General features: G+C 44.1%; 3 protein-coding genes across 6 annotated transcripts in view; 2 read left to right on the top strand and 1 right to left on the bottom strand.

The window, feature by feature from the left end:
* lcp1 (lymphocyte cytosolic protein 1 (L-plastin)) overlaps nucleotides 1-10324 on the top strand; it is a 25191-nt gene extending 14867 nt beyond the window's left edge. The window contains exons 5-18 of the mRNA XM_030081629.1: nucleotides 571-719; nucleotides 1240-1363; nucleotides 1485-1617; nucleotides 2279-2360; nucleotides 2510-2675; nucleotides 3627-3769; nucleotides 4156-4251; nucleotides 5520-5715; nucleotides 5901-5979; nucleotides 6090-6204; nucleotides 6740-6873; nucleotides 8125-8245; nucleotides 9294-9418; nucleotides 9803-10324. Of these exons, the coding sequence (XP_029937489.1) occupies nucleotides 571-719; nucleotides 1240-1363; nucleotides 1485-1617; nucleotides 2279-2360; nucleotides 2510-2675; nucleotides 3627-3769; nucleotides 4156-4251; nucleotides 5520-5715; nucleotides 5901-5979; nucleotides 6090-6204; nucleotides 6740-6873; nucleotides 8125-8245; nucleotides 9294-9418; nucleotides 9803-9935 (1796 nt within the window). The 3' untranslated portion in view covers nucleotides 9936-10324. The remainder of the gene's footprint in view (nucleotides 1-570; nucleotides 720-1239; nucleotides 1364-1484; nucleotides 1618-2278; nucleotides 2361-2509; nucleotides 2676-3626; nucleotides 3770-4155; nucleotides 4252-5519; nucleotides 5716-5900; nucleotides 5980-6089; nucleotides 6205-6739; nucleotides 6874-8124; nucleotides 8246-9293; nucleotides 9419-9802) is intronic.
* On the top strand, nucleotides 2447-21463 carry rpl31 (ribosomal protein L31). 4 transcript variants are annotated; one of them, XM_030081637.1, is made up of 8 exons: nucleotides 2448-2452; nucleotides 5542-5545; nucleotides 15636-15640; nucleotides 17196-17197; nucleotides 18290-18396; nucleotides 20016-20141; nucleotides 20287-20399; nucleotides 21397-21463. In XM_030081637.1, exons 5-8 carry the CDS (start codon nucleotides 18290-18292, stop codon nucleotides 21426-21428), a joined length of 378 nt encoding a protein of 125 aa, XP_029937497.1. In that variant the 5' UTR covers nucleotides 2448-2452; nucleotides 5542-5545; nucleotides 15636-15640; nucleotides 17196-17197; the 3' UTR covers nucleotides 21429-21463. The 4 variants fall into 4 exon arrangements, with proteins under 4 accessions (XP_029937496.1, XP_029937497.1, XP_029937494.1 ...); XM_030081636.1 differs by lacking the exons at nucleotides 5542-5545; nucleotides 15636-15640; nucleotides 17196-17197 and adding an exon at nucleotides 4371-4373 and having other exon boundaries at nucleotides 2447-2452; XM_030081634.1 differs by lacking the exons at nucleotides 2448-2452; nucleotides 5542-5545; nucleotides 15636-15640; nucleotides 17196-17197 and adding an exon at nucleotides 16830-16881.
* Nucleotides 10764-16632, bottom strand: cnot11 (CCR4-NOT transcription complex, subunit 11). Its single transcript, XM_030081633.1, has 7 exons — nucleotides 15893-16632; nucleotides 15043-15207; nucleotides 14098-14250; nucleotides 13064-13266; nucleotides 12340-12542; nucleotides 12036-12132; nucleotides 10764-11363 (listed from the first exon to the last, which is right to left on the bottom strand). Exons 1-7 carry the CDS (start codon nucleotides 16209-16211, stop codon nucleotides 11166-11168), a joined length of 1338 nt encoding a protein of 445 aa, XP_029937493.1. The 5' UTR covers nucleotides 16212-16632; the 3' UTR covers nucleotides 10764-11165.

Below are 21463 nucleotides of genomic sequence, written 5' to 3'. Positions count from 1 at the left end.
GTCAGATTACACTAAAGTTACTGTTAACTAGAACTAAACTAAAAAGTAGGTGTGAAAAAAAAAAACATTTTAGTCAGCTGAAATAAAAAATAAAAACACTTGATTCTTGCACCTTTACACACTTTGCAATATATTTTAAATCATATTAATAAACTGAGACTGGATTAGATTAGACGAAACAAGGCGACACTAGACTGGAGTGGAATAGATTAGACTATAGACTGGATTAGAACAACTCAACTCAAACTCAACTCAACATTTTCAGATAAGAAAAACTCTGGAGACTAAACTGAAGCTGAACTGAACTTAAGACAAAAATTAAAAAAGAAATAAAAATAAAAATCAATGAAGAATATTAACTCTGGACTGGACCAGAATAGGATAGATTTGATTTCAGATTCAAGCCTTGGATATCATATAGTGAACATTTTTCCCATGTAACATTTTGCCAAAATGGAGAAATCCTCTGGAGAATATCCTCGCAGGAAAGTGTGTGTGGGTTTGTCCTGAAGGTAAACAGCAACATGTAGAAACTGAACTTTGTTTCTGATTCGTTCTCGTCCCTCTCAGACGTCGACAACAGCGGCTCCATCAGCAAGGACGAGCTGAACGAGCTGTTCAGGGCCGCCAACCTGCCGCTGCCCGGGTACAGGATCCGAGAGATCATCCAGGAGCTGACCAAGACCAGCGACCAGCTCAGCTTCGACGAGTTCGCCAACGTGAGTGCCAGAAAAAAAAAAAAAAAAAAACACAAAGAGAGAGAGAGAGAGAGAGAGAGAGAGAGAGAGAGAGAGCAGCGAGGTCACAGAGATACAAACAACACAGAACACACATAATAAACCCACAAAAAAGATTCAATATGTGTATTTTCAAATAAAACAAGCATTATCTATTATATCAGTGCCACTGAATGCAAAAAATATACATATATGAAGCTGTGAAGGAGCATTAATATTCTGAGAAAAAGAATTTTGAGATTAAACTGGTAAAATTACAAGAAAAAACTCACAAATTTATGGGAAAAACTCAATTCTGAGATTATAAAGACACAAATTTACAAGAAACATTTTGTGACTTTATAATCTGCATTAGGGCTGCGTATTTTTGTCTGAACCCGTCCAGAGCCTCAGATTTTGCTCGTCCTCCATCTCGAGGAGTACCTGAAGTAGCCTGCATGTTGCCTTCAGTGTCGTCACGTAAACTCCAGCACTTTTCACACCAGTTTTTTTCACGCCGCAGATCGTCCACGGGCTGAAGAGCTCCGAGGTGGCCAAGACCTTCAGGAAGGCCATCAACAAGAAGGAGGGGCTGTGCGCTGTGGCCGGGACGTCCGAGCAGGCCGGCACCCAGCACTCCTACTCCGGTGGGCTCACACACACACACACACACACACACACACACACGTCTAGATCATCAATATGAACTGTCTTCTTGACGGAGCTGAGAGGCGTCATGGTGTAACCTGAGGCTTGTCCGTCCTGCAGAGGAGGAGAAGGTGGCCTTTGTGAACTGGGTGAACAAAGCCCTGGAGAACGATGCCGACTGTAAACACGTCCTGCCCATGGACCCCAACACCAACGACCTGTTCACCGCCGTCGGCGACGGAATCGTCCTCTGGTAAACACTTTGACCTCCAGCATAGCTCAGTTACAGCTGCATCCACCAAGATCACACGCACACGTCGTGTTTCTTCTCTCCACCAATCAGCTTCAAGCCCGGTGTCGTTTCCTGCTTTGATTTTTCTGTCTGGGCCTGAATGAGCTCCTCCTCTTCCTCCTCTTCCTAATCATCAAAATTACAGAGGGACAATTAAAGGAGGCCTGTTTATGGCTCACCTGAAAAAACATGTAATTTTCTGACTGAATCTACATGCATCACATAATAATAATAATAATAATAATAATAATAATAATAATAATACATGACATTTGTATAACGCTTTTCAGGATACCCAAAGTTGCTTACAGAGAAAAAAAAACAGAAAACAAATTTAAAAGGATAAAACTAGAGCTAAGGAGTAGAAAAACCAAAAAAGACAAAACAAAGCAACAAGTAGTAAGAGGTTAGAAAGTAATTAAGTAGGGAAAGCAAGTGTAAAAAGGTGGTTTGAGGGCTGTTTTGAATGATGACATACATCACAGTCTGCAGAGCTGGAAATAAAATACCTGCTTTAGTCGTTTAGTCCTCGTTTTCCTGATTTCAGTTATCGTAGCTTTAACAAAAAACGAAGGCCTTGCAGCGTTGGATGAGTCTGGGTTTCTTGTCTCTTTCTTCTCAGTAAAATGATCAACCTGTCTGTGCCCGACACCATCGATGAGAGGACCATCAACAAGAAGAAGCTCACGCCGTTCACCATCCAGGTGAGGCAGGACGTCTCACCACGGCTCGGCCTCATGTGCCATTTTTCTATCATGAATCATCACGTTGACACCTTGTTGTATCGTGTGGTCTTGTACCTGGTCTGTGTGTAACTGTCTGTGTGTCTCCTCACTTCCTGTCTGGGCGACAGGAGAACCTGAACTTGGCTCTGAACTCGTCGTCGGCCATCGGCTGCCACGTGGTCAACATCGGGGCTGAGGACCTGAAGGAGGGCAGGCAGCACCTGGTGCTGGGCCTCCTGTGGCAGATCATCAAGATCGGCCTGTTCGCCGACATCGAGCTCAGCAAGAACGAAGGTGTGTGTGTGTGTGTGTGTGTGTGTGTGTGTGTGTGTGTGTGTGTGGTTTATGGACTGAGAGAAATTAAACAAGGCCCTAAAAGGTTCAGTAAAGCCACGGTTTGGTTTATATTGCAGTTTCAGTTCAGTTTGTTTCGTACATCAGGGAGAAAGAACACACTACCATTTCTAATGTTCTCTGTATGTTGTCTTATTTGCAAAAAATATATTTTTCATTCAGAGATTTGGCATATTTTGGCTATTTATAACAAACATAAAAATGAGATCAGATGAAATCAGTTGAAACCTCAGTGACGTCTGAACCTGACGAGCGCCACGTCTTCATGTTGACTCCTTGAATATTAAACATGACCTTGAAAGTCAAAGTCCTTGGCAGCGTGGTGTAGTGGTAGGGTCTTGCAGTGTGTTTTGAGTGTTTCGGGTGTTTTGAGTGTTTTGAGTGTTTCGGGTGTTTTGGGTGTTTTGAGTGTTTCGGGTGTTTTGGGTGTTTCGGGCGTTTTGAGTGTTTTGAGTGTTTCGGGTGTTTTGGGTGTTTCGGGCGTTTTGAGTGTTTCGGGTGTTTTGGGTGTTTTGAGTGTTTCGGGTGTTTTGAGTGTGTCGGGTGTTTTGAGTGTGTCGGGTGTTTTGAGTGTTTTGGGTGTTTTGGGTGTTTTGAGTGTTTCGGGTGTTTCGGGTGTTTTGAGTGTTTCGGGTGTTTCGGGTGTTTCGGGTGTTTCGGGTGTTTCGGGTGTTTTGAGTGTTTCGGGTGTTTCGGGTGTTTTGAGTGTTTTGAGTGTTTTGAGTGTTTCGGGTGTTTCGGGTGTTTTGAGTGTTTTGAGTGTTTCGGGTGTTTCGGGTGTTTCGGGTGTTTTGAGTGTTTCGGGTGTTTTGAGTGTTTCGGGTGTTTCGGGTGTTTTGAGTGTTTCGGGTGTTTCGGGTGTTTTGAGTGTTTCGGGTGTTTCGGCTGCAGCGCTGGTGGCTCTGCTGCGGGACGGCGAGAGCCTGGAGGACCTGATGAAGCTCTCCCCAGAGGAGCTGCTGCTGCGCTGGGCCAACTACCACCTGGAGGAGGCCGGCTGCCCCAAGATCAACAACTTCAGCTCCGACATCAAGGTGAGCACACACACACACACACACACACACACACACACTAAGGTTATACTGATTTCTAGGTTTGCAGGTGTAATTACCATAAACGGCTCCAAAACAACATTATTTTCATTGCCTATTATTTGTTTCTATAACCGATGACTGATTTAGTGATGAAGTGTGAAAAGTAGAGCCAGAGTCTGATGGGAAGTGATCAGACTTCAGATGTCCTCTTTAGTCTAACCAGCAGCCAGAATAAACAAATAAAACTGTAACTTTTATAAAAGATATGAACACAGTAAAGCAAGACGGAGTTTCACTTGATAAATGACTCAAACAGTTCATTCTGGAAATGACTGAGCAAACCTGCTGTGTGTGTGTGTGTGTGTGTGTGTGTGTGTGTGTTGCAGGACTCCAAGGCCTACTACAACCTGTTGGACCAGGTGGCACCCAAAGGTGACGAGGAGGGAGTTCCGCCCATCGCCATCGACATGTCAGGACTCAGGGTGAGAGCCGACACGTCACACAGATTTAATACAGAACCCTGAGAGGGATCAGTCACATCTGATAAACACTTTAAATAAAGATCCTCTTGTTGGAGTCTGAGAGCAGATCGAGCACAGAGCCGGTCCATCGCAGGACATGCGATAAACACCTGTCTTTCTTTTTACGCCACCTGTGGCCTTCAAGTCCACTAACATTTTTTATTCATTAGGATCAATATGACCACAGTAATTTAAACCTCCAGGAAATTATTACAATAAAAAAATGTTACTCCAGGTTATGAGTCAGGTACTTTAATTGTCTTGCTGATGACCTAAACATCCCTTTGAATAAAAGATAAAATGTTGATGTTTCTTTCTATATGTTTTACACAGCTAAAACAGCCTGGGGGTCAAATGTGTCCAGGACTTTGAAAACATATCATCGTGTTCATTTTATGTTTACCCACTTGTCCCCATTAAATTAATAAGTCATTAAATATGAAGCAAAAAAAAAAAAAAAGATGTCAGCCCTGTATTTAGAGACGTTAAACACTGAATGGAGTGAAGTTGACCCCAAAGATAACAGGAGATTTAATGTAAATGTAACAGTGAAGAAGCTTCTTCTGTATGCAGCAGAGGAACATGAGGATTCCTTTTTTTTTTTTTTTTTTTTTTTTTGAAGCAGTGAGGAAAATTGAAGCAAATCTTCCCAAATATAAAATGAGCGCTGAAGGAGGTTTTTTAAGGATCAGCAGAGAAGTGGATCTCTGTACTAAACTAACTAGAGCAGAAGCTAGAGGAAGAGTCAACATCTAACAGAAGATAAGATGAACAAGTTTGAGCTAAAAGAGATGAGTCCCAGTCCTGGAAGTCCTTTCCCTCCAATGTCTTCACACGTCCTCATCATGTCCTCTGATGTCCTCATCATGTCCTCTGATGTCCTCATCATGTCCTCATCATGTCCTCTGATGTCCTCTGATGTCCTCTGATGTCCTCATCATGTCCTCATCATGTCCTCATCATGTCCTCTGATGTCCTCTGATGTCCTCTGATGTCCTCATCATGTCCTCATCATGTCCTCATCATGTCCTCATCATGTCCTCTGATGTCCTCTGATGTCCTCTGATGTCTTCTGATGTCCTCTGATGTCTTCTGATGTCCTCTGATGTCCTCATCATGTCCTCATCATGTCCTCTGATGTCCTCTGATGTCCTCTGATGTCCTCATCATGTCCTCATCATGTCCTCTGATGTCCTCTGATGTCCTCTGATGTCTTCCACCCCTTGCAGGAGAAAGAGGACCTGAAGCGAGCCGAGTGCATGCTGGAGCAGGCCGACCGGCTCGGCTGCAGGCAGTTCGTCACGGCGACAGACGTCGTCCGCGGCAACCCCAAACTCAACCTGGCCTACGTCGCCAACCTGTTCAACAAATACCCGGCGCTGAAGAAACCAGAGAACCAGGACATCGACTGGAGCTCCATCGAAGGTCTGATGTCACAACAACCTCTATCTATCCATTTTTTCCTCCTTATAACAGCCCTAACAGACATCACACTAAACTAACCAGACTAAATTAAAAGATAATAGTGACTGTCTTGTTTAGCCTGTAGTTGACCCTCCTCAGGTGTGATGTGAGGTCTCCAGCGGCTCACTGCTGTGTTTCCCCGGCAGGTGAGACCAGGGAGGAGCGCACCTTCAGGAACTGGATGAACTCGCTGGGCGTCAACCCTCGCGTCAACCACCTCTACGCGTAAGAGCTCATTCATACCATCAGGAGGCTTTTCTTTGGGTTTGGGTAAAATGACCTCCTAACCAATGTGTGTGTGTGTGTGTGTGTGTGTGTGTGTGTGTGCACTACAGGGACCTCGATGACGCCCTGGTGATCTTCCAGCTGTACGAGAAGATCAAGGTGCCCGTGGACTGGGACAGAGTCAACAAGCCTCCCTACTCCAAACTGGGCAGCAACATGAAGAAGGTACGACACGCTTTTGGCCCGGGACGTCAGAGGGCATCACCAACACTCCTGTAAAAAACAAACACTGAGCTGACTGTGATGCTGTCAGGTCCTGTCACTCATGAAACATGAACAGAAACAAGTTTGTCCATATCTGCCATTCGAGAGTCACTCCTACTTTGATTGGAGCAAAGAATAAAAATAAAATGTGTTTTAAGGAATATTCCAATGTTTTGGGGAAAATCCCCTTTTTCTGAATTCCCCAGACTGAGACAAGATGTTTGATACCATTTTCAAGTCTCTTTTTATTTAGTTCATTTTGCACTTTGACAGAGCCAGGCTAACGACTCCCATAGACTTCAAGTCTTTATGCTAAGCTAACAGGAAATGCTACCCATAGGAACCGAAACACTGGACGTCCAGAGGTGAAAATGGTGTCCAACATCTGGTCTCAGTCTTTGTCCAAAACGTTGGACTACTCCTTTAAAGGATAGTTTACGTTCTACATGTCGTTGGTTTAAAAAACGGACTGAGCCAAACTGGTTCTCCTCTCCAGCTGGAGAACTGTAACTACGCCGTGGAGCTGGGAAAGAAGGAGGCCAAGTTCTCTCTGGTCGGCATCGCAGGTCAAGACCTCAACGAGGGGAATCGAACCCTCACCCTGGCCCTGCTGTGGCAGCTCATGAGGAGGTAACACACGCCCTGCAAACCCCTGTTCTCTAAAGGGGCGATAAGCTCTCGACATTTCAGCTGAGCCGTTTTCAGATCTGCTCCTGAAGCGGCTCAGAGATGCGAGATCACCTCCAGCAGTCACATCTAAAATAACCAGAACCTCTCAAACAGACCAGATCCCTGGTTTACCTGGGAAAATAAGAGTTAATGTACTTACTTACTTACAAACAGCTGGGGCAGCCGAGCCAGGCCCTGAGACTCACTGTGACTGCTGGAATAATTACCAATCACTTTCTTTTTCCCTGAATGGGACCTTTACAGCTGCACTCCAATACTGAGGAAAACCTTTTAACTTGCCACAGCAAAGAGCAGTAAGCCAAATAAAAATCTGTAAATCTTATTTATTGTTCAAGTTCAAGTGTTTCTATCCCCTAAATCAGAAAAATATATTTTGCACAATACAAATGCATTATTACGTCCATTTTTCCTCTCATTTCTACTGTTTTCTTGTGAAATGCTCAGTAGCTGGCAGCTTTTACAAATCAAATCTCTTCCAAAACTGGTAACACTTGATAATAACCATCATTAATAAAGGCTTAATTGATAGCTAATTAAACTGTTGTTAATAATTATTTTACCGTTAACAAATACATGATAATTAAAAATGTTAACTAATTACACAGGAAACTACTTATTAGCAGTTGATTGTTGGACACATTGTAACATTTTATTTACTATATACTAAACTATTTTTGTTGTTGCTCTATCTTATATGTATAATGTCTGTAGATGTTTAATAAATGATTTCTTAAAGGTTTTCAAATCATTAGGTAATCATTAACAAATACTTAGTGCATAAAATGATAGAATGTGTGCAACAATAAACTGATAATAAATAGTTTATTGTGTCATAAGTAGATATTATCATTTCATGCTTTGTTGACTGTAAAATAACAATTAACTAAAGTTTAATTAACTATGGGTTTACCATTTACCAAGTGTTACTGATTTTCACAGACATTCAATTAGCAAAGGCTGACAACTATTGAGCATTTCACAAGAAAAAGGCAGAAATGAGAGAAAAAAGTTGATCTGACATTTGATTAATAATGCAGGAAATACATTTTTGTATTTGATTCATGGGACAGAAAAACTAGAGCTCAACTGTAAACTAACTGTTAACTAAAGTTTATTTAACTCAGTCAGTTTATGAAGTGTCTCCTCTCCTGAAGTGTCAGCTCATGTTCAGGGCGTCTCGCTCTCCCTCAGGTACACCCTGAACATCCTGGAGGACCTGGGCGACGGGCAGAAGGTCATCGACGACACCATCGTGTCCTGGGTCAACGGGACGCTCACAAACGCCGACAAGGGCACCATCAGCGGCTTCAAGGTGGGACTGACCTCCACGGCCCGGGACGCCCAGAGCCCGGCGAGTCCCGGCTCGCTGCGCCCACGTATGACGGCGTGTCAGGGCCACTTCAGGAAAAAAAAATTTAGGAAAAAAAACTTGGATATTCTATGAGATTAAAGTGATAAATTTATGAGAAAAAAAATCTCTGAGAGTGCAGTGGTAAATTTATGAGGAAATTTTCATTAATTTAGGAGAAAAAAAAAATTAAAATTCTAAGATTATAAAGTCACAAATTTGTGAGATAAAGCGAACAAATTTTAGAAAAAAAAACTTTATTTTATTTACTTTATTTATTTATGAGAAAAAAACTGAAAATTCTAAGGCTACAAAATCACAAAACTACAAGAAAAAAAAAAAAAAAACAGTGAAAAAACTAGTTTATCCTCTCCTGTGGGATCCAGTCTGAAGGAAATCCTGCTGGTCTGAGTCCAGAACCCCAACCTCCTCCTCAGCATCTGGACTCTGAAGAGACGTTGCTGTGACTTGGGCCGATTCAGAAGAAAACAATCTGCTGATTCTGGGTCAGATCAGCAGGATCTCCTTGTTCCTGTAGAATCTGCTGAGGGGATCAGCTGCAGGTGTCTTTAGTGTAGTTTTTGTTGTATAGTGTTTGTAGTTTGGATAAATCAGTTTCTCTGGTGTTCATTGTGCAGCCACATCACTGTGAGGCCTGTAAAGAGCGCCCTCTGCAGTGTTGCAGCTGTATTAGCAAGTCGTGATTCGGGAACAGTTTGATTTCTCCTTTATTCAGCCAGGAAGGTCCAGTTGGCATACAAGATCTCTTCCTCCAAGGAGTTCTGGCCAGGATGGCAGCAGAATTAGTTTGGCATAAAAATATAATTTCACATGATAGAGCAAATTTTAATTTCACTATACAACCTGTTGTATAATGACAAATAAACTTCCTTGTATCCTTGTAAAACAGAAAAGCAACACGGGGAGGCATGCAGGCTGCAGCAGTCACTCAAATCAAGCTGCATATTACATTGTCGTGTGTGTGTGTGTGTGTGTGTGTGTGTGTGTGCAGGACGGGTCCATCAGCACCAGTATGCCGGTTCTGGACCTGATTGATGCCATCCAGCCCGGATCGATCCGCTACGACCTGCTGAAGGCAGAGGACCTGACTGAGGAGGAGAAACTCAACAACGCAAAGTACAAAACACTTTTCTTTTTCCTAAATATTCACCTCACCACTTTGTTTTTTCTCCTCATGGTTTTATATCCCAGGCATCACCCTAACCCTGACACTAGAGGTCATTTTCTCCAGCCACGTCCAGTGTGACAAAAGTCTCTGGCTGCAGTGAAATGGCTGCTATGGGGGCCAACATCATCACACAGGAATCAAATGTGGCTCATTGAATCCACAAGAGTCTCAGCTTTCCAGTCAAAGCAACTGATGCAGCTCCAAGACTGTTTAGGCCCCAGTCTGCACACACACACCATTTTACAACAGGCCACAAGAACACATGTGGACTGCAGGCTTTGGGGCAGCTTTTCTTGTTCTTATTGTTTCTATTTCTGTGCCCGTGCCGCCAGGTATGCCATCTCCATGGCGAGGAAGATTGGCGCCCGTGTGTACGCGCTGCCCGAGGACCTGGTGGAGGTCAAACCCAAGATGGTGATGACGGTGTTCGCCTGCCTCATGGCCCGCGGCATGAGGAGAGCCTAGAGACCCGGAGCGCCTCGCACCGCCAGCGTCCTGCGCCAACCACGCAGCAACACCCTCCCCCCCAAAAAAAACAACAAAAAAAAAACCCAACAAGAAACCTGTGTATTTAGTTTGACTTGTTTTGCTAAATATTTTATGCACATAAGGGAGAATTTAAACTCTTCATGACAGTTAAATGCACAGCAAATTGGATGCATAAGGTTTGGAACAGGACGCTGATGGTGCTTTGGTTTGTTTCTGAATGTTGGCGACACTGTTAAGAAGATATGAAGGAGACACAGAGGAAATGTTCCACGTCACATATAGAAAAGTTGAGGGGTTAAACTGAACGGGCTCAACAAGCAGCTTGTAGTTTCAGTTTTACAGGCATTTCTCGGAGCCAGAGCGCCTTCGTTTTTCAAAGTGCCAAAAAACAAGTCATCACCCTGATGTTACTTAGCAAGAAAAGCTGTGGTTCTTTGACTCCGCCCACTGAGGTTTAACGCGGCCGACTGTTTCTGCCTCTGAGAAATGTTTGTACAGCTGAACAGGTTTTATGTGTTCTGGACTTTGTGCTGCATCGCTGCAAGAGGGAGCATTTTCCTGTGCAGAGGATCCTGCTTCTGTTTATTTCTAAAGGTACTCATGTTTTCTGTTCATCTCATCATCAGTTGATTATATACACTCCAAATCAGTGCCAAATACATGCAAAAAAATAATAAAATGATTTTTGTATTAAAAAATGTGTTGTGATTTGTTTGTATACACAAAAAATCAAAGCTAGAGCAGAATGTGGCAGGTGTGTGTCCAACAACTCGAGCAAAGAAAGCAGCAACACACAGCCTGAGAGACACTTCAGTCGGTTTAATGAAACAAAACTCACAAAGCATCAGTTTCCTGCAGAAAGGGCATCAGCTAAAAGGAAAAACAAAACAACACAGAATTCCAAAAGTGAGTCCGTTGTTTTGCTGTGCCTGTTGGTTTTCTTCAGTTAGAGAACAGAGTCGGGTCAGAGCAGGACTCCAGACCACGGAGGATTCATCACTACATATTTACAGTATCAAGTCTGACTTGAACAGCTCCAACAACACTGCGGCTTCTCCTCAGGTCACATCAGTGGCAAACAGATCATATCAATGCAGTACTGAGGGAGGAGAGCCTCTGAGGGTTTTTCACCTCTCAGCGGGGGGGGCGGGCCGTCTCTGGCAGCTCACCCACTTCTGCCATCTGTACATGGGCTGTGTGAGAGCGTTATTTGGCAGGTTTGGCCTCGGCGGGGTTTTCTCCGGTGTCCAGGGTCTTGAGGAGGCGGAAGAGGCCGGCGGCCTCGCGGATGCGGCTGAACTCGATGCAGAAGGCCTGCACCTCGATGAACAGGTCCTGCACGTTGATGATCTTGTTTCGGATCAGAGACTGCAGGAAGACGCAGACCAGGCGCACCAGACGGTTCTGAAGCACAAAGTGGATCAACATGAACAGGACTGAAGGAAAAATCCACTCAAACCAAAACTGAGGCTGGATTCACACAAAGCAACGCTCAGACAGTTACAGTTAGAGCGGGCTGCAGACAAAACCTCTACTACTGCTCTCCCACTGAGGACTAGACGTCAGCTCCTCATGGCTCCTCTGGCTCTACAGCTCAGGTTTACACCGAGCAGGAAACACAACTCTTCAGACACACAGAGAAAACAGGAAGCTGGCTTTGCTTTACCTCCTGGCTCCTACAAACTGACTGTTGTTATCAGCCTTACTTCATTCTATAACCATTTTAGTCATCGTAGAAACGGCTAATCAACATAAAATTGCTCAGTGGGACATCAAATCTCATCCTGAACATAAATGATACCAAACCAATTGATAATTTTTGTTGGATGGCTGCAGAACTGAAGCCTGAACTGTGAACTGTGGCAGGTTTGTGAAGCTCAGTGCGTTACAGGAGTCAGTCTGTGCTGAGCTGTTTGGTGGCAGCAGCTTCTTCATCATCAACTTCTGATAATATTTTGAGTATTAGTTTGTCCTTTTTGTCTCGAGGCTGTCAGTTTGTCCTAAAAGCACAGACACTCTGTCGCCCTCACCTGGACACCACAGGTTTTAAAAAGACGTGTGGCTGTGACTCTGTACCTGCATGTATTTGTCTTTGATCTGCTCACAGGTGGAGATGCAGTTGGAGATGTACAGGTGGATGAACTCAGGAGGAAGGTCGACAGCGGTGGTCAACCTGAGGACACACACACACACACACACACACACACACACACACACACACACACACACACACACACACACACACAACTAATAAACAACTGAAACTTTCTGGGATAATTGATAATTAAAGGTTATCAGCTGAATGCCTGAATTTTAAATCTAAATTGTAGCAATGGAGAGCGACCCCTTAAAAACAGGTCAGAGTGAAGAGCGCCCCCACCTGTTGACGACCTCCATGGAGTGCAGCGACATGTCCATGTTGACCAGCACAGAGAAATACTCGGTGATCTGGCTGCTCTGCATCAGCTTCAGCAGCATCTCGATGGCCACCAGCGGGTTGTTCTCCACCAGGTCAGGCAGCTTGGCCGGGGTCAGGCCGATGTGGTAAACCAGCTTGGGGTCCTTCTCCAGCTCGCCCAGCAGCTGCAGAGAGAGAGGGAGAGAGGGACAGATGTTCAAATGGTAGAGGAGCAGAGAATAGAGAAACACAGAGATTTTGGAGTAGACATATTTTATAGGGAAAGAAAGGCAGGATGTATTTCAACTTCTGTCAAGACTTTTATTATCTTATCATATATTTTAATCTTAATTTTATGCTTTTAATACTTTTATTTATTTTATTGTCACTTTATTGGATTCTGCCTTTTATTTTGCTGTTGTGAAGCACTCCCTCAGAGTTTTCTGGTAGCAGGGTGTCTCTCCGTCTGCTCTTAGTTAATTGGTTGAATAATTATGAGGGCAAAAACTTTTTCACACAGGGGTTTCCAGTTCATGATGGATGATTTTTTTCCCCCTTTAAATAAATAAAATTCTCTTTTAAAAACTGAATTTTTGTTTACTCTGGTTCTCTTCATCTTATATTTTGAGATTTTTTTAATTTCATTTTTGATATTTGATTTTTAAGATTTGAAACAACATTGTGTTTGAAATGGCTGGCGGCTGACCTGTGACTGCTGCTGGGCGGACAGCGGGCTCTTGAAGGCCTTGGACATGATGCGTTTGATCTCCACTCCCGTGCTGTTCTTCACACACATGGAGCGGTCCCACTGGACGCTGTGGTCCGGCTCGGTGGGGTTCAGCCACGCCAGCTCGTCCTCACACACGTGCAGAGGAGGCGGCGGCCGGATGAACTCCGGACGAAAGTGACCTGAGGGGAGAGACGACGCTTTACGATGAAGAGCAGCGGCTGTAAGAGCAGGAGTGGATGTAAAGTCATATGAGCCAGGAGCTTTGTATGAGATCCGCTCCACACAGAATTCCCTGCTTTCCCAGACCACCAATACCAATGGGGGAAAAAAAAAGATAAAAAGAAGAAGAAAAGGCTGAGGTGATTTGTTACATGCAAACTTTCTGTCACATTATAAGGCGTCCTCATATTCAGAGAGTCAGCACCATGAATCAGGATGTGAACAGCAATGAGTTCTAATCACTGGACACCGAGACAGAAAGATCTTATTTTGACTAGAGAGGGTTCAGGCTGTTTTATGTCTCATCACTGCCTGGAAAAAGACTCAAACTTTACCATCAAAATTCAACTGCATTTACCAGGACTGGGAAACAAATCAATATCTTATCAATACTGTAACATGAAACAAGATATCTTCTGGGATTTCGAGGTGGAAAATACCCCGAGGAAAACAGCGACTGGTGGATCCTAAAATTCTGTCCACCAACTGTGTTTTAGACACAAACTGAACCTACAATTTTTTTTGCAAAATACTTAGTTACTTGCAAATGTGACTGGTGGATGGGATGAATTTCTAGCCACAGACAAATCAACAGAATTTCCTGGTGATTTCCCAGCCTGTCTCATTGCTTCTCCCCTCTTATCCTTTCAAGAAAAATGCAAACTAAACTGTGACCATCAAACCAATGAGATCCTTTCATCTTTGGACAGGAGATTTGGATAACAGCTGACACTCCACCCCGTCATGAAAGGAGAACGTTACTTAAAAGTTGATAAAGAAACAGAACTTACTCTCCAGTGGAGGGCGGGGTCCCGTGACTAGAGACTCTGTGATCTGATTGGCCACCGAGCTGTCAAATCCCGAGTTGGACGAATCGGGATCGGGGTCGTTCAGGATGCTGGGGAAGCTGGCTTTGCTCTGCGTGGGCAGCTCAGACTGACGCTCTGCAGATCAGAGACAGGAAGGAGTTAAAACTTTAAAAAACAGGACAAGAGAAACACAAAGCAGCTCCAGGCCGCCGCTGTCTTATCAGCTTTTACATGGAAACATAACCCCAACCACTACGAGGCAAGTTGGTGGTACCTCAAACTACAATGAAGTTTCATCATTTAGTGTTTGTTCATTATTTAGTGTCTGTCCTCTGTGGCCAGCGACCGGCACACTGATGTGCTGCCTATTACAAATATTTGTATGCTGCTAAATTACATGTGTCACTTAGTAAAACACTTTAAAATGAAATAATTGCCTGTATCTATGTGCATTTGATTCTGAAGTGTTTCTGTCAAGATAAATAATATATAAAAAATGCAGTTTTTCCAGCTGCAACTGTAGTGTCTGCCTTGGAAGGATAATGATGCAGCTTTACAGGTTTCAATAGCAGAAGTAGGACTCCAACTAAGTATTGGGGCTGAGATGGACAAAATTTCATACCTGGATATTTATGCCAGATATCTTGATAGTGATATGACTATGGGTTCACTCTTATTTGGAATTTTAAGTGTAGTAACAGTGAAAAATTAGCATTCTTCACAAAACAGCATAATAATACCTAATGGAGTTAGAAAATGCAGTTACTTCACAAAAAATGTTATTGATCTGAACAGACCAATCACTGTCTTAGACTAACCCCTAACCCTAAATTTAATATCGTCCATATCATTGCCTTTTGAGACATTAATATCTTGCATGTTCATATTTAGATAATCGTATGATAACGATATATTGCTGAGCCCTACCTGCCAAAGCCAGCTGCAGCCCGCTGATGTCTATGGCCTGGGGCATGTTGCCCACGTCCATGCAGGAAACCTGTCGGGGCGTCTTCTTGAAGAGCTCTCTGGGAGGAGCCAGCATCAGCTGGGACAGGAAGAACTTCTCTGGCTGAGTGATGGGAGGCAGAAAGCCTGGACGGAGCACACAGCAGGGCTGATGTCAAACACTGGCACTCTGCCGTCTGCAGAGTTTGTTCTTTTTTTTAATCTTCTCAGACTCACTGAGACCCAGATTCACTAAAACTGAGTTCATGGGAACTTTTTATGCCAAAAAATGGGGCAAATTTTGAGTCAGTCAAGCTTTTGCATAAATAAACCCTCGAAATAAGCACAGCCAATACAAATAGTCTTTTTAGAATAAACTCCAAGACTGACACCATTGTGCCCCATTGTAATATTAAGTATGAGTAAAACTTTGGCAGGACACTCTGTCCCAGAAATGTAAAGAAACTAAATAAACACATTTACTGAGCTTCAGTCATGTTTTGAGGTTCTGTTACTTAACTTGAGTATTTCCATTCAGTGAGTCTTTCTACTTTTCCGTATGTCCTTTATCTGAGTCTCAGTTGTATGATTGTGCAGGTGGACCAAACAAAGTGTCCAATGAGTGCAGATACAACATGGGGAAACATATACGGGATACTGCACTCCTGAATCGCACAAAATGTGGTGGACGTCTCTCTCTCTTTCTCTCTCTCTTTCTCTCTCTCTCTCTCTCTCTCTCTCTCTCTCTCTCTCTCTCTCTCTCTCACACACTCACACACACACACACACACACACACACACACACACACACACACTCCCCCCTTAGACGTACCGGACAGGACCTTCTCCTGCTCCTCGCCCACAGGTGAGGGGTTCAGCAGGTGGGCGAACACAGCGGCGAACGGGTTGGCGGCCAGCGGCTCGGTGCGGTACATCTCCCACAGCAGGTAGAGGGCGGTGAGCCGCTGCGGGGAGCTGGGCAGCAGGTCCGGCTGCTGCAGCAGCATCACCAGCACCGAGCCCACCCGGAAGTGCTCCGCCTTGCCGAAGTAGTGGTGGAAGGCGGTGGAGAGGCTCTCGAAGGTGTTGGTGCAGGCCTCCTCCGAGATGATGCCCAGCAGGTTGGACAGCTCCTTCGGGGCGAGCGTCATGCTGACCGCTGCCTCCGCTCCCCTCCCCCGGCTCTGTGCACCGATACTCAGGTGTAAAGTGTATTTTAACAGTTAATAAAACACAGAAACACGCAAAAAGCCGCCGTTTAGTTCATGTTTGAGAGTTTAACGTGGAATATCAGCGACGGTTTGTTAGCCGTTAGCTCAGACAGCTAGCATCAACTTAGGAAAAGCGGTGACATCGCGGGAAAAAGAGTCAAACATGCGCTCATTATAACGGACAAAGTGCGCAGGAATCAGCTCGACGTCTTCATTACAGTCTTACTAACCCGAAAAACATCGATAACGCTTCCAATGTTTATCCTTTGCGTGTTATCTGTCAAATTATCCACTAGTTTAAACTTCATTCTCCACACAGAGCGCAGACTGACCCCTGACCGCGCTGCACTCTGGGAAATGTAGTTTCCTGCACGCACACGTTTCCTCTTGAATTCAACTGCCATCACATAAAACAAACAGCCCTTTGCGTATTTTTCACGTTATCATTTGTCTATATAACCAATTTTGTTTCTTTTTAACAGACATATAAAGCAGAAAACCGACTCTTTTAACTGTGCATAAACATTTAACCCGGATATAAACGTCAAAAACAGTCGTTTTCTACCCACAAGCCCCCAGCGACTTCCTTTCCGACTTTTTCTCGGGCAAAGTGAGTACGCTGCCGCACACACACAGTGCGGGTTATCCGTCATCATCCTTCCCCTGGGCTACAATATTTTACTATTTTCACCTACCGTTTGCATCACGACACTTAAATCCCCAGTATCGATCAGCTTTTACTGATCGATGCCGCTTGGTTTGGCAGATAAGTCTGTAGAAAGTGTAGCTGTCAGTCGGCTAAGCTAACAGCGGGTCGCTCCGCTGCCGGCTCACTGACACGGAGAGGCAGTTTCCCTAATAATGGCTGATATAATTAAAATACACGGTTTTAATTGTAGGAGATGGTTTGTTTTTAGTCTGGAGAAGTGAGCAGAAGGTTAGCCAAACTGTCACTGCTGTAGATACGAGACTACAGGGTGGAAAGCTAATGTTTTGTTAGCTTTTCTGCAGGACAGTAGTCAGTCCCTGTCAGCGCCTATGGGAGTCTGTCACTGTTGAGAGCTTACACACACACACACACACACACACACACACACACACACACACACAGGTGACATGAGGTGTAAATCAGCAGGTAAACCTTCATTTCTCCAGTTTTCCTGCAGGGCTGGAGCTCCATTCCTCCAAAAGATCCTGTACATCAGAGTCAGAAAATGATCCCTGAGGGAATTCTCAAGAAATAAAGTAAATTGTAAGAAACAGAAATAAGAAATGCATACATATGTGCATTAGAAATTTGTAACAAAAAGCCTGTGCATTATGTATGAATAGGTGCATTTATCCCCATTGCAAAAATAAGTGCATTATGCATAAATGTTGGCAATCTGATTTATACGTTATTCCTAGTCGTAAAAAATGCGCATTATCTATACATGTGCATTAATTCTAATTTTTTTTAAAAAACGCATTATTTGTAAATACTTAAATGTATAAACAAAAAACAGCAACAAATACAGAAATAAAACATTGAGCGCAAGTAAAAAGTACACCAGTATACACTGTACATACATGGGGGTATATTATGCAGTTATTATCATATTAGATATTATAGCAGGGCTGCAGTGCATAAAGCACTCATTGCAGAAACAAATGCACATGTGAGTTGAGTGGCTCTGAAAGAAGTGCTGAGTCATTCTTAACTATATTCTGTCCGCTAAGAGAACGCCGCAGGCCTGAATGCTGCACCCTTACAGTCACTGATGATGGAAACCGTGATTTCCAGTGCAGTTGGACACCTGTGGGAGATTTTGGCCTCTCTGCTATCACCATCAAAACACCAAATGTGGGAATATTTTTTTGAGGAATGGAGCTTCCAGAGACTTGAGAGAATCAACGATGTTCAACACCTCACTGAGTTTGTCCTTTAACTTGTCAGCCTTCTGTACACTGAGCGGTGACAGTACAGACAGCGACTATCAGCTGCAGCTCCTCACTGTTTGTTTTGTTTGTTGTTGTAGATGGCACCAAACAAGAAGGGAGGTGAGAAGAAGAAAGGGCGCTCCGCCATCAACGAGGTGGTGACCAGGGAATACACCATCAACATCCACAAGCGCATCCACGGCGTGTGAGTCCCCGTTCTGATGGTGTTTCCACGCTGCTGGAATATTCACTTCAGTCACTTGTACCTTCAGATAGAGAGAGAAGTCGTGCTGGAGGTTTGTGTGTCTGAGAGACGGTGGGTCATTTTAGTGTTCACTGGTTGGTGTCTTGTGCTGCGTTTGTGTCATCGAGGATTAATCGTAAATATGAACTCTCAGCTGGTGGCGATTACAGTGGAGACAAGTGAGATTGTTTTGCAGGCTGCAGGGAATTTGTCAGCATCAGCAGCTTAAGGTCACAAAAATCTCAGAGTTTCTTAGGATGAGTGAGCGATATCTGCTGCAGTTTGTTGACGACTGATTTAAAATGTAAGCATGTCGATGATTTTGGATATATGTCAAAATTAGTTAAATCACTTGTGTTTTAAGGCTTATCAAGCAGTTAGATGCTGTCCCATTCTTCATCCGTCTTTTGATAAGAGCTGAGCAGAGTGGCCTTATGTGCTGATGTCTCTCTGTACGGATGGGAGCGGCGTGTCAGCTCGTTTGGCTGCTTGGCATCGTGTCGTTTCACCGCAGCATCTCCAGTTCGTCCAGGAGTCTCTGCATCGTCATTGGGATTTGTGGTATAATCCGAGAGGGGAGGGTTGAGGAATTTGATATATTCTCTGGGGAGTAACATAAATAGGTCTCTGACTTGATGGGAATAGAGCAGAATGCATTTCCCACAACTTTGCTTCACACAGTCTTTACATGAGCTGCTGGTGTTTGCTTGGAAAAGCCATGCAGTTTTACATTGAAGCCGTGATGGGAAGCTGGTTACCTGCAGAATAAGACTGAAGACTAGGGCTGGGCGATGTGGCCACAAAGTAAAATCCCCCCCCCCCCAAACTTTTCACTGGTCACGGTTTTTAATTGATTTCTTTTTTCTTGTATTTCACTAAAGAAACTAAAATGACCGAGAGATAATTCACATTTGCATTTTCCTTTCTGAGACTGCATCAGCTATCTTGCTAGCTTGCAGTAATCCCACTTCCAGCTGATGGTGGAATATCTAGGAAGGAAGAAACTTCAGCAGCTGACTTGTCATCTCACGCTGAGTGAGATGAAGTTGAGTTTCCAGTAAACAAACTGGGGGCTCAAAGTGCGTATTGACTTGTGTGCAGGTTCACAGGCTGGCTGAGTCCGTCGCTCACCTGTGAGATCCTCTGTAAGTGGCTTCAGATTTCAGGCTTGGTTGATTTGCCTCTTTTGAAAGGAAAGTGGGGAGTTTGTTTTTCAGTATCAGCTGATTGGAGAGGCCTGGAGGCTCGGGACATCAGAACCTGGACATGAATGTCTCAGCAGAGCATTTTTACAGACAGTTGTCAAAAGTGTCTGGTGGACCAACATAACTTTGTCCACTCTTCCACTTTTGTTTGATTAAAGTTTTCAGAACAAAAAGACACGTCAGAGCTCCGTGGTATTCTCACAAGTTTGACTCCGCCCCGTATGAGGTCATGTTGCAGACGTGTTAAATAGAATCAGTGTTTTGTTGTTGGTTTTTCAGGCACAGACTGAGTGGCCATGGTCTGTGTGTGTGTGTGTGTGTGTGTGTGTGTGTGTGTTATATCTCCCGTTCTGATGCGTCTTGTTTCTGCCACAGAGCCTTTAAGAGGAGAGCTCCCCGCGCCATCAAGGAGATCCGCAAGTTCGCCATGAAGGAGATGGGAACGCCCGACGTCCGCATCGACACTCGCCTCAACAAGGCCGTCTGGACCAAGGGTGTGAGGTGAGCCGCCGCCGCCGCAGGACACCGCAGCGTTTTCTGTGACTCGGTGTTTTCTGTGACTCGGTGTTTTCTGTGACTCGGTGTTTTCTGTGACTCGGTGTTTCCCGAGGCGCTCACTTTGGGGTTTGCTTGTGTCGTCCCGCAGGAACGTGCCATACCGCGTCCGCGTGCGTCTGTCCAGGAAGCGTAACGAGGACGAGGACTCGCCCAACAAGCTGTACACCCTCGTCACGTACGTCCCTGTCACCACGTGCAAAGGTACTACAAACTGCTACTCCTGTAGAAGTACTGCTCCTCTGCTGGTATGTGACTGCAGTAGAAGTAGAAGTACTGTTCCTCTGCTGGTATGTGACTGCAGTAGAAGTAGAAGTACTGTTCCTCTGCTGGTATGTGACTGCAGTAGAAGTAGAAGTACTGTTCCTCTGCTGGTATGTGACTGCAGTAGAAGTAGTGCAGTAAAAATCTACTGCAGTAAAAGTTCAAAGTAAAAGTTCCTGCAGCGACTGGTCGAATATTTGATTAGTTGCCAGCTGTTAAATTAATCAGCTATTTAGAGTCCATTATTTGTTTTGAGTCATTTTCAAGAGGAAAGTTTCTAAATCCTCTCATTGCAGCTTCTCACATGTGAATATTCTGTGGTTTCTAAAGTCCTCTGTGGCAGTAAACTTAATATCTTTGGGTTGTTGAGGTCACCTTGAGCTGTGGGAAATTCAGATCAACATTTTCCACCATTTTCTGACATTTCACGGACCAAACAACTAATCGATTAATCAAGAAAATAATCAACAGATGAATTGATAATAAAAAAATAATTCTTGGTTGCAGCTCTAAAAAGCTTCTTAAGGGAAAACTGAAAGATCCTGAACCCTCTGCAGGATCCCCAGGGAACCTTTTGGGGTTACCCTGCAGTTAAAATCCAAAAAAACTCCTTCAGGGTTACCTTTTCTCACAAAGTAGCAGGGGTGAGAATTTCTCATTGGTCCACACTTTTATTCTTAGTGGGGATGATTTTCCCCCCATTTATCAGTTTAAGCTTTACAGGTATAACTTTAAAACTGTCCATCAGTGGTTAGCAGTATTTGGAGTTTGGAAAAACAAACCTGATTTTTTTTCTTGTTGGGCTCCTGGAGAAATGAGTTTAAACTTAAGGTGAAAGTGTTTGCTGCCTTGTTTTGACTTTAATCCTCTCTCTCTCTCTCTCTCTCTCTTGCTCTCTCTCTCGCTCTCTCTCTCTCTCTCTCTCTCTCTCTCTCAGGTCTGCAGACAGTCAATGTGGACGAGAACTGATCTCCCGTTTTGCAAATAAAATTTGTGAAATGCGA

Source organism: Myripristis murdjan, chromosome 21, assembly GCF_902150065.1.
Source record: "Myripristis murdjan chromosome 21, fMyrMur1.1, whole genome shotgun sequence".
Lineage (NCBI taxonomy): Eukaryota > Metazoa > Chordata > Actinopteri > Holocentriformes > Holocentridae > Myripristis > Myripristis murdjan.
This window is presented reverse-complemented; position numbering and strand designations above follow the sequence as displayed.